Below are 11982 nucleotides of genomic sequence, written 5' to 3'. Positions count from 1 at the left end.
GCTGGCAATAATGGAATTGGGACAAAGAAAACATACCAGTGACGGGTTTATGAGCACACTTGGAAGATTAGTTCACGCACTAGCCGTTTTGCCTTCTCCGTTCCTTTTCTCTCTTTTTTTTTCTTTTTCTGATAAATAAAAAAAATTCTTTTTGTTTGCTTTGAATGAAGAGATGCGAGGGATATACCTGAACATTTTGCAGTGGGTAAGTCACCGCATAACACACTATGCGACCGCATTAGTGTTATGCTGTGGAATCAAGAGAGTTGCTGGAGGGCCAAAATGCGGCGCACTATGCGATCGCATAGTGGAAATGCAGTCCGCAAAGTGCACCAACTTGTCGCATTTTTAACACCAATTTTAGCCAAACACACTGGGTTGGTTTGCGACCAAAATGCGGTCCGCATAGTGAAAATGCGACCGCATATGTGTAGCAAACTACCCAAGGTGATTTTTCTTCCCTTTCTCATGCAATCTTACCCAGTGTTATGATCTTTTGAATCCCCTGCACTCTAACACACACTTTAAATTGCTCAATTAAATCTATCTAACAAAAATTGAAAATTTAAAGGCCAAAAAAGGGTGTTACCACACATGGGTTGCCTCCCATGAAACACTTGATTTAACGTCGCGGCACGACGAAGTTGTCATTCCTTTGGATTCACGCATTGGTCGGGCATGGACCATCTTTGAGAGCCAACTGCTCCACCAAATGTTTTTCTCCATCTGTGCCCAAGTAGTGCTTGACTCGCTAGCCATTTACTTTGAAGGTTCGGAGCCCATCCTCCGATTCTAGTTCCACAGCTCCAAAAGGAGAGACACTGACCACCTTGAATGGACCGGACCATTTTGATTTGAACTTGCCCGTAAACAATTTGAGCCTTGAGTTAAAGAGTAAAACCAAGTCACCCGACTTGAACTCCCTCTTCAAGATCTTTTTGTCATGGACAAACTTCATCCTTTTTTTATACACAACTGCACTTTCATAAGCATGGAAACAGAATTCCTCCATTTCATTGGGTTGAGTTAACCTCAAATTTGCTGCTTCAGCCCAGTCCAAGTTCAACATCTTTAGAGCCCACATGGCTTTGTGTTCCAGTTCTACGGGTAGATGACAAGCTTTGCCGAAGACTAGCCGATAAGGAGAAGTGCCAATATGAGTTTTGTATGTCGTGCAGTATGCCCATAATGCGTCATCTAGCTTCCTTGACCAATAGGTCCTATTTGCATTAACAGATTTTGCTAGAATGCTCTTGATCTCCCGTTGGAAACCTCAACTTGACCACTTGATTGGGGATGATAAGGTGTGGCCACCTTATGCGTGATGCCATATTTCTCTAGTTGCCCCGTGAAAGCCTTGTTGCAGAAATCAGACCCATCATCACTAAGAATGGCTCTAGGAGTGCCAAACCGAGTGAATATGTTTTTCTTTAAGAATGCGGTCACACTTCTTACCTCGTTGTTTGGTAAGGCAATTGCTTCAACCCATTTGGATACATAGTCCACAACCACCAAGATATATTTCATCCCACAAGAGCTTACAAAGGGACCCATAAAATCAATTCCCCACACGTCGAAGATTTCTATCTCCATCAGAAAGTGCATTGGCATTTCATGCCTCTTGGAGATTGATACTTGCCTTTGGCATTGGTCACAAGCCTTGACCATTTGATTGGCATCATGATAGATCAACGGCCAATAATTTCAAGCACCTTAGCCATCGTTCGATTTCACCCATAGTGACCCCCAACTGGTGAATCATGGCATGCCTTTAGAATTGGCATAATCTCTTCTTCTAGAACACACCTTCTAATGATGTTGTTAGCACAAACACGAAACAAGAATGGTTCTTCCCAATAGTATTGCCGACAGTCTCTCAAGAACTTCTTCTTTTGATAGGATTCCAATCCCTCCGGAATAAGGTCACTAAACCTAGTAGTTAGCAATATCGGCATACCAAGGAGCAAAAGTGCTAGATAGTGCCAATATGTGTTCATCCGGGAATGCATCGTTGATTTCAAGATCTCCCTTTGGCTTTCCTGCCTCTTCAAGCCTTTATAAATGATCCGCTACTTGATTTTGAGTTCCCTTGCGATCCTTGACCTCGAAGTCAAATTCTTGCACAACAAGACCCAACAAATCAACCGAGGCTTTGCATCCTTCTTTGCCATGAGATAGCAAAGAGCATCATGATCTGTGTACACTATCACCTTGGATCCCAACAAATAAGCCTGGAACTTCTCAAAGGCGTAGACAATGGCAAGAAGTTCTTGCTCAGTCACCGTGTAATTCATTTGCGCCCCATTGAGTGTCTTGCTTGCATAATAGACCGGGCGGAGAACCTTATTGTAACATTGGCCAAGCATTGCTCCAATAGCTACACCACTGGTATCACACATGAGCTCGAAAGGAAGAGACCAATAGGGTGTGACAATAATAGTTGTCGTGGTGAGCCTTTGCTTCAATTCCTCAAAGGCTTTGAGGCATTTCTCGCCAAACACAAATTTGGCATCTTTCTCAAGGAGTTTGCACATAGGATTTGCAATCTTGGAAAAATCCTTGATGAAAAGCCAATAGAACCCGGCATGCCCCAAGAAACTTCGAACACCTTTAACGGAAGTAGGAGGAGGAAGCTTGGAAATAATCTCGATCTTTGCCCGGTCAACCTCTATGCCATGTTTTGAAATATTATGCCCCAATACAATACCTTCATCCACCATGTCATTTCTCCCAGTTGAGCACAAGGTTGGTCTCTTCACATCTCTTAAGCACTTGTGTAAGATTGTTAAGACAGTGCTCAAAAGAGTCACCTACCACCGAAAAGTCGTCCATGAAAACCTCTAGAAAATCCTCCACCATGTTGGAGAAAATGGACATCATACATCTTTGAAAAGTAGCTGGAGCATTGCACAAACCAAATGTAAAAGTAAAAGTTCCATAAGGGCAAGTGAATGTTGTCTTCTCTTGATCCTCCAATGCGATGTTGATTTGGTTGTAACCGGAATATCCATCAAGAAAGCAATAGAATGACCTTCCCACTAGCCGATCAAGCATTTGATCAATAAAAGGCATAGGGAAATGGTCTTTGCATGTGGCACTATTGAGCTTTTGATAATCTATACACACCCTCCATCCGATCACCATTCTTGTTGGGATGAGCTCATTTTTATCATTTTCAATCACAGTCATGCCTCCCTTTTTCGGCACACCACTGGGCTCACCCAAGAACTATCGGCAATAGGGTAGACTACCCCGACATCCAACCACTTGATGGTTTCTTTCTTTACTACCTCTTGCATGGATAGGTTCAATCGTTGTTGATGTTATACACTTGGTTTTGTCTCACTCTCCAATTGGATCTTGTGTTCGCAAATTCCGGGGAGAATCCCTCGGATATCCGCAATTGTCCATCCAATAGCTTGCCTATGCTCCTTCAAGACTTCCAATAATTGTTCTACCTGCACATCATTCAACAAAGAAGAAACGATTACCGGTAAAGTATCATTTGAGCCAAGAAATTTATACCTCAAGTATGGTGGAAGTGGTTTGAGCTCTAGTTGTGGTGGCTCAATAATAGAAGGTTTTGCGGGAGGAGTGGCTTTATTCTCCAAGTCGAGAGAGAGCTTTGTCGGAGCATAAGTGTATGACCCAAGCCCCTCCAATGCATTTACCGATTCCATATATCCTTCCATATCTTCACCATCAAAGTTCACCAAAATAGCCGCCAATGCCTCACCAAGGCATTGTTCTTCCATCTTCAATTCAACCGCATCTTCCACTTCATCAACAACATCAATCACCGAGATGCTCTCATATTCATGTGGTAGTTTCATACCCTTGCTTGCTTGGAATGTGACCTCTTCATCATACACACGAAATTTGATCTCATTCCGTTCCGAATCCATTAATACCCTTCCTGTGGCTATGAATTGTCTCCCCAAAATGATAGGGATCTTTTTGTCAACTGCACAATCAAGGATTACAAAATCGGCGGGTAAATGAAACTTCCCCACTTTAACAAGCACATCATCAACAATTCCCACCGGTCTCTTTATGAAGCGATCGACCATTTGCAATCTCATACTTGTGGGCCTTGGCATACCTAACCCCGCTTGCTTGTAAATGGCAAGAGGCATCAAGTTGATCCTAGCCCCATTATCACAAAGGGCTCTTGCAAAATCATGTGCCCCAATAGTACAAGGAATGGTAAAAGCTCCTGGTCTTCTTTATTTTGAACGGTAGATGTTGCAATGATGGAACTAGCCCGGTGAGTCACATTCACCACTTCATTTTTGGTGGTCCTCTTCTTGGTAATCAAATCTTTCAAATATTTAGCAAAACCCAACATTTCTTGAAATGCTTCCACAAACGAAATATTCACTGATAATTACTTGAGAATGTCATAGAACCTTTCGAGTTTGCTATCATCAACCTTCCTAGCAAGTCATTGAGGGAATGGAGGAGTAGGTCTAGGAATAGGTGGTGGAGTTTTTGGTGTCTCTGTTACCTCTTCCTTTACCTCTTCCCAATTTTCTTGTTGCACTTTCAACTCTTCCGGAACCTTTTCAACTTCAACAATACTTGGCTCTTCAACCTCAACTTCATGTTTGGACTCTTCAACTTCAACCACTTGTTCACTCCCTCCTTGTAGTACCTTCCCACTCCGAGTAGTAATCGTCATGACATGAGAAGTTGGACCACTCCCACTACCCTTGGGGTTAACAATTGTGTCACTTAAAAGTGTCCCTTTTTGCTTCGGATTTTGTTCCCTAGAGAGGTCTCTCATTTGCATCTCTAATTTTTGAATGGATGCGATATGAGAACCGACAAGCTCGGTCATATTCCTCATAGAAGTGTCGGACTTCTCTTGATTTTGCAATACCCGTTCAAGCATACCTTCCAACTTAGACTCACTTGAGGAACCTTGATTTGAATATTGCCCCTTTGGAGGAACATAAGGGTTTGAACTCCGATTTGGGAAGCTGTTGTTGTTGTTGTTGTTGTTGTTGTTGTTCCAATTACCTTGATTTGAGCCGCCTTGGTCATTTCTACACTGTTGGTTGCCTTGCCCTTGTGGGTGAGGCCTCCATTGATTTTATTGTCCTTGACCTTGGTATTGTTGCCTTTGATATCCTCCTTGAGAGTTGTTGACATAGTTTGCCTCCTCAAAATCTTCATTTGATATGGGTTGCACATCTTCCACCACATTTACTTTCTTCGTTTGGCTTTCTGTGAACATCTTTGTCAATACATTGACATTTGTGGCAAGCCCTGCAATCACTTGATCCCTCTCTTGGTTTTCCTTGATCATGGTGGTCAAGAAAGGAGACCCATATGCAGTTCCACCTGTGATGTCCTCTGAGTGCCATGCTTGATTATGCTTCGCCATTTTGTCAAGTATTTGTGTGACCCTTGCGAATGATTTGTCCATAAAAGATCCGTCAGCTGCATTCTTGGCTATAGATTGGTTCATAGGATCCAAGCCCATGTAAAATTTTTCCAACAAGATAGAATCTGGAAAACCATGGTTGGGCGACCTCACTAAATATAACTTGAACCGATCCCATGCCTCATGTAGATGTTCTTCCGGTACTTTCTTGAAATTTTTTTTTTATCTTGAAGCTCAGACTTCTTACTTTGCGGGAACCATTTAGCTAAGAATGCCCGGACAAGTTCAGGCCAAGAATGAATGGAGTTTGGTGGCATATTCTGAAACCATTTCCTTGCGTCCCCAGCTAGTGAGTACTTGAAGCACCTCAACCTTAGAGCACCATCCGAGACGTTGTTCTGCTTATGCATTGCACACACACCCAAGAAGTTTCTAAGATGTTGTGTCGGATCATCATCAGTGGAATTCCTGAAAAATCCCTTCGCTTTGAGCATAAGGATTAAACCATGTTCCACCTTGAAAGTTGCAGCGCCAACGACCGGAGGTACAATAGCATTTGTATCCTCAATATACTCTATGTCTGCAAAAGGATTTTATTCCATTTCCGCCTCCATTTCTTCTTCATATTTGGCCATGTTTTCCTATCAACACCAAGCAAAACAAGCAAAGTGTGATGGAATATACTAAGACGTAAAGTAAAGCACACACTAATTAGTAATTACAAAACCGTATTCCTCGGCAACGGCGCCAAAATTTGATACGCTCAAATTACACTTTAATTAAATAGTGTAAGGCAGTCGGTGTTAAATATAATAACCCAACAAGGTTGCGGTCGAATCCCACAGGGAATAGGTATGAAAAGGTTACTCAAATAGTGTGTTACTTGACTAAAGTCGTAATTCTATTCGGTTAATGGTAACAAGAGTATGAATTGAGTTTGGTTTAAAGAAATAAGTAACTGTGATATTGAGAGTGTAAATAATTTGATTAAAGAAACCAAGGTTGTGTCCCCTTCAATGAAGTGTAATGCTATCGGTGCTAATATGATATACTTCTAATGGAAGGTTCTTTTGATATGCAAATTATTTCTAAATGACTACCCAATATTTTCCAATAGTTGGGTAGTATTTCCTCTTTACGATTTTTTCAAATGTAAAAGAGTTGCAATTAAGAATAATCAATATATGTCAAATAAAACCCACTTATTCTTAAGCGATTCTATTAAACAAGGTTTAAAGCCTTGAGTCTTTGATATTTACTTCTACCAAATTCCAACCCACTTTCCCAAGCAAAGTAAGAATTTAATGGCACTTGTTAATATTTGCAACCACCAACAATAAATGAAGAATGAGAAGTAAATAAATATCAACCAACCATTATACATATATTCAATATTAAACACCCATTAACATAACACTCATTTACGGTCCACAACCTTTGTATTTAAAGTTAGATACACATACTAAAATACAAAAGGAGGAGAATATTTAATGCCATAAAACTTACAAAGTGAAAGATTCTTGACCATAAAGCTTCGAAAAGAGAGAAATATTAAAGCCTTGTATTGTAGCTCCAAAATCAGACAAGATGCCCCCACAAAACCCCAATAAATCTATTTATAGTGGGTCAAAACTCCTGACAAAATTTTGACAAAAATACCATTTCCGGTTAAATATGCGACCGCATATCTGTTGCATAACAAACATGCGGTCCGCATTCTTGACATAACCATTGCATCTTCAACCCCTAGTTTCCAGGCCTTCATCGCATTGATGTTCTGCGGTCCGCATTGTAGATATGCGATCGCATTTCGCGTCGCATTTTCTACCTTCAGCAATCTTTATGTCGAGTTTGCGGTCCATTATGCAGCTCGCAAATAGGTTATGCGTTCGCAGATTGGACCGCATTTCTTGTAGTGGACTTTGCCCAGAAATCTATTGTGGTTTGCGATTCCCTTGCGCATTCTGCGCCTCGCATGTTGGATTTGCGATCGCATATCCACATTTGTGATGCCTTTTTGCTCTTTTCTTGTCTTTTGTGGCTTTTTGATTTCATTTCCATGCTCTTAAGTTCTTAAAGCTCATACATTGCAAAAACATTAAAATTAGTATAAAATATAATTGCATCTAAAACAAGCTAAAATCTAAGCAATTTGTATAAAATATGCCGAAATTCTTCGGCATATCAATCTACCTCCCTGAGGAGGCGCATTGTCATTTTGTTTTTTCTTCTTCTCCTTCTTTTTGTTTTGATTCTTGCATTTGATCACAGGAGAGAAAACTTCTCCATTATCATGGTCATACATATTCTGTAGTTGATTTTCTGTTAACATAACAGTCACAGTATTTGGAGATGTGATCTCAAATTGTTGTTGTATTTCCTTCCTCATTGAGACTGATTCACTGTTGCATTGTTGCTATTCTGGATTTAGATCTAATTCAAGACATATTCCAGGTAAGTTTTTGATTTCTGAAGGGATACTGACTGACTCATTGACATATTTTTGCCATTCCAACTCCTTGGTTTTTTTGACCTCAGCATTGTTCGACTTCAAGACAGTTACCTCATTACCAGTAGGGCCTTCATTCATGGTCTCAATTTTACTCCTTTTTTGTGATTTCTTCTTTGTTAAACGCATTGCTATGTTCATTTGACTGTTGCCATTCTGTAGGTTTTCTTTATTAGGAGCAACGACAGTTTTGTTTTTTCTGACTGCTGGAAAATTTGACATGTTTGAAAACAACTTTAGACATCTTTTTCGGAATTCTTTTGTGTCTTCTAACCTTGTCCTTTTTGGTAGTTCTACTTTTGATGCTTTGCTGTTTTAGAAAGTCTTCCTTTATAATCTCATCCCTGGCTGTTTCATTTTGTTGCTGAGAAACTGTACAAGCCTGGCCATCAGTGCTATTTTCAGAATTGCCAAAGCTCTATTTACTTTGTTTTCTGCCTTGCCCCTGTTTCATATGTGTATTCTGCAGTTCAGTTGAATTTCCAGCTTCCCCTGTTTCACCCTCGTTGTTCACTGCTTTCTTGTCCTTGATCACAGCTTCTTCCTTCCCTTGCTTATTCAGTTCTTCTTCTTGTTCTCTCTTTTCCTGCTCTCTTTTTCTTTCTAACACTCTACTTCATCAAGTTATGTCCAAGTTTTCTATAGTGTTACAATATTTAGGAACCCCCTCATATTCAAGTTTTTGTTTGAACCCTTTTTGAGGTGAATTCTCAAATACCTGTCCAACATAAACATCATCTGGTTGCTGCTTAAGTAAATCTATTTCAATTCGAACCTTCGCCAAGCTAGGTCTAGTTTTTCCACGCGTAGCTAGGTCCATTTCCAATCGAGTTCCGCTGACACTGACTACTTGCTTAACATACTGCCATGTATGCTTATGAAAGGGGAGGCCAGGTAACAAAACCCATACCGGTGCCACTGGGAGGTCTTCCTCCGGCATAAAATCCGGCGACCACCTCTGAATCCACATTTGTTGTCCCTCTATTTCAATTACTCTCTTGAACCAGACCACATTGAAATCATCTTCGTTTGTAAAATCCAAAAATACATTAAAGTTATCATAAATCCCAATTTTTACATTAGCTTTGATGGAGATTAGCTCTTTGAATTTTGACTTGATTCGGTCGATTTGGGGCCTAGGTTTGAGGAATCTACCCATAATTGTGTTCTATATTCTTCAGCCATGATTCCAGAGTAGTCTGATGCCTTGAATAAAACCGTCGACATCCCATTGTGAGTAGAGTGAGTTGCTATTACAGATTCCCTTGCATGTTGATTTGGGGGTTGAAATTGCTTAGAGGTTGGTATTTTCTCTGCATAGGAGGTTTTTTTGTCCGCTATTTGCATGAATTTCTTTGTAGGTTGATGAGGGGTGTTTTGGCCACCCAGACGCGCCGGGGGGTGCCGTCCGGTGGATCCATGGCGTAGGCGCGTGGGCTTACTCGCTGGGAGTTAGCCGTTAGCTGACCGCTGTTTTAGTGAGAGACGAGAGAAAAATTTTAAGAGAGAGAAGTAATGCTTTGATCGATTGAATGACATCCGTGATTTAGTTCTACCTTGCTTTAGGGAAAGTACATTATGCTATCTTTTGCAAGAAAAGAGAAATAGGTTTTAAGATTCATTCTACTCTTCTAATTATAAATGATTTTAGTTAACTTGATATCCCCCTAAACTATTAATTTGTTTTAAGAATCTGTATATCATCATAGAGACAAGAGAGTGTACTAGAGTATGAGGAAGTACAAAGGGATAGCACAAACGTGGATTTTATCCAAAAAGATATTTCTACAATGGATACTATTTTTTGTAATTTAATGTTTGGTTAGTTGAGCACAACATTTTTTGGGAAAATTACACAATATAACTGCTATTAAAAATAATAGCGGGAAAAATGTATATTTTTTATATGTTATAATATACAAAAAAATATACATATTTAGTGCGTAATAAGTATATATTTATGGTGTATATTGGCTAGTAACTATAATCATTTTTTGTCGACCGGCCAAAGTGTAACTTAGAACCATGATTGGTCAAGGTCGGATGGATGTTCCAGGATGCGATCCAGAGAACATGCTACACATATGCAACTAAAATGGCATGCTTATAAATTCACTATCCACAAACAAAATTCCAGACTTATCCACTGAAATCATTATTGTAATGCATTTAAAAAATTTAGTCAATTTAGTAAACCTCGCTAGCTAGTCAAAGTAGGTTTAGTTTATTGAAGAATAGGGAGTATTGCTTCTTGATGATTTAGAAAAATTATCTAAAACAAAAGCATACAAGTTAGGTTCTGAAATTTGACAGATCCAAGATTTGAAAAGAGAGAAAGAGGTTACATCATACATATGGTGGAACTTTGAAGTCATTAAATTCCTATGATGCAAGATTTGAACATTGAGCCTCTCAACATCGAGATTATTTGGGTGGTCTAATCCACGCAATGTCACGACCCAAAATCCAACTAGTCATGATGGCACCTAACCTAATAAACAACTATTCAATTCCAATGAAATTTAATAAAACAATTAAGTAAAAGAGAATATCTAAACCCTATACATTTCCCAAGGACTGGTAGTACAAATCATTAGCTTCTAAGATTAGAATTTGCAAAGCTGGTATGAAATAAATTCATCATCTGATCGAAATGTATATAAACAGATTTTTATAAATCTAAGGCTACCATAAATAAGAGGCAGCTATAACTGGAACGCGGGTACGTCTTCAATTCAAGCTCCCGTCGATCACAGCAACATCAACATCCAACGTCTGCATGCAAGGTGCAGAAGTGTAGTATGAGTACAACCGACCACATGTACTCAATATGTAACAAACTTAACCTTAGGTTGAAAGTAGTGATGAGCTGGAGCCAAGGTCGGAGTCCAACACCGATAACCAACAACAGTTTATAACAACATAATAAAAGTAATAAAAGAAGTAACTCAATGATAAAATGCTCAGCTTGTTCACAGTTCCAGAAAATATGCATGTTTTTTAAGTATATCAGTGAAAACCCAAATCTTTTACCGAAATCGCAAAAAATATGAGTAAGTTGAAAACTGTGATTTCTCCCAAAAATCTTTCAACAATAAGTAAGATGTTTCCTTTTTCCAGATAGCAAAAGTAAAATACATCTCTATGCCTATATGTCAATATGCGTGAGAAGTCATGAATGACAGATATCGTACAACATGAGGAAAATGCATCTCTATGCCTGTATGTCATTTGTGCATGTCAATGAAATGTATCCAGAGATGAACTCATGTACTCACACTCTTAGAGTACCCAATCTCTCTATTTCAAAATTTTCACTCATCATGCTCAATCACTCGACATGCTCAGTCACTCAATACTGTATATGGCCAATCCAGCCTAGGGAAGATCCATCCTGAATATATATATAGCAACTGACACTCAATCACTTAGTGCTGTATAAGGCTAATGCAGCATAGGGAAGATCCATCCCCTAATATAAATGCTTCGAACAAGATCCATGTCCAGGGAAGATCCATCCCTTAATATAAATCAACCGCGCTCACTGGGGGTGTGTGCAGACTCCAGAGGGCTCCTTCAGCCCAAGAGCTATATCAAGCCAATCATGGCATAAATCAACGATGCTCGTTGCGGCGTGCAACCCGATTCACATATATACATATATCACTCACAGCTCAGGCCCTCGACCTCACTAAGTCATCAATCTCTCTAGTCTCTCGAGCTCACAATGCCATGAAATTAGCCCAGAATGATGATATGATGCATCAATAAATAGCAACATAGATTGAAAATGATATGAAATGAATAAACATGACTTAGTATGAAATTGCAATTTAAGCAAATAATTCAATAGCAATACGATCTTGGTGGGTCCTAACAGAATGAGCATGTAGCCTAGACATGGTTTCTAATATGGATCACAGCTCAATAACTCTAGTACATAGAGATTTCATGGTTACAGATAAGATCATGTAACTACATAGTACCACAGAAATAACAGAGTCACGATTCACACGGTGTATGCCCACACGCCCGTCACTTAGAATGTGGGTCACCTCAATACCAAAACACATAACACGGGGTT

The 11982-nt window shown here is 39.6% G+C and overlaps 1 protein-coding gene across 1 annotated transcript; it reads right to left on the bottom strand.

Moving 5' to 3' along the window:
• Positions 1-5095: 5095 nt before the first annotated feature.
• LOC138890223 (uncharacterized) lies at positions 5096-7778 on the bottom strand. The gene is made up of 3 exons (XM_070173590.1): positions 7583-7778; positions 5637-5969; positions 5096-5514 (listed from the first exon to the last, which is right to left on the bottom strand). The coding sequence occupies exons 1-3, from the start codon at positions 7776-7778 to the stop codon at positions 5096-5098; spliced, it is 948 nt and encodes a 315-aa protein (XP_070029691.1).
• Positions 7779-11982: the final 4204 nt, after the last annotated feature.

This window comes from Nicotiana sylvestris, chromosome 4, assembly GCF_000393655.2.
Source record: "Nicotiana sylvestris chromosome 4, ASM39365v2, whole genome shotgun sequence".
Classification (NCBI taxonomy): Eukaryota; Viridiplantae; Streptophyta; class Magnoliopsida; order Solanales; family Solanaceae; genus Nicotiana; species Nicotiana sylvestris.
Note: the sequence above shows the minus strand (reverse complement) of the source record. Positions and strands in the feature narration are given on the sequence as shown.

Coding starts and splice junctions, on each gene's coding strand:
- LOC138890223 (XM_070173590.1), bottom strand. CDS start 7,778: ATGAGGAAGGAAATACAACAACAATTTGAGATCACATCTCCAAATACT. Junction 5,970..7,582: donor CAATGCGCCTCCTCAGGGAG/GTAGATTGATAT, acceptor ATCCTTTTGCAG/ACATAGAGTATATTGAGGAT. Junction 5,515..5,636: donor AGCTAAATGGTTCCCGCAAA/GTAAGAAGTCTG, acceptor ATGGTTTTCCAG/ATTCTATCTTGTTGGAAAAA.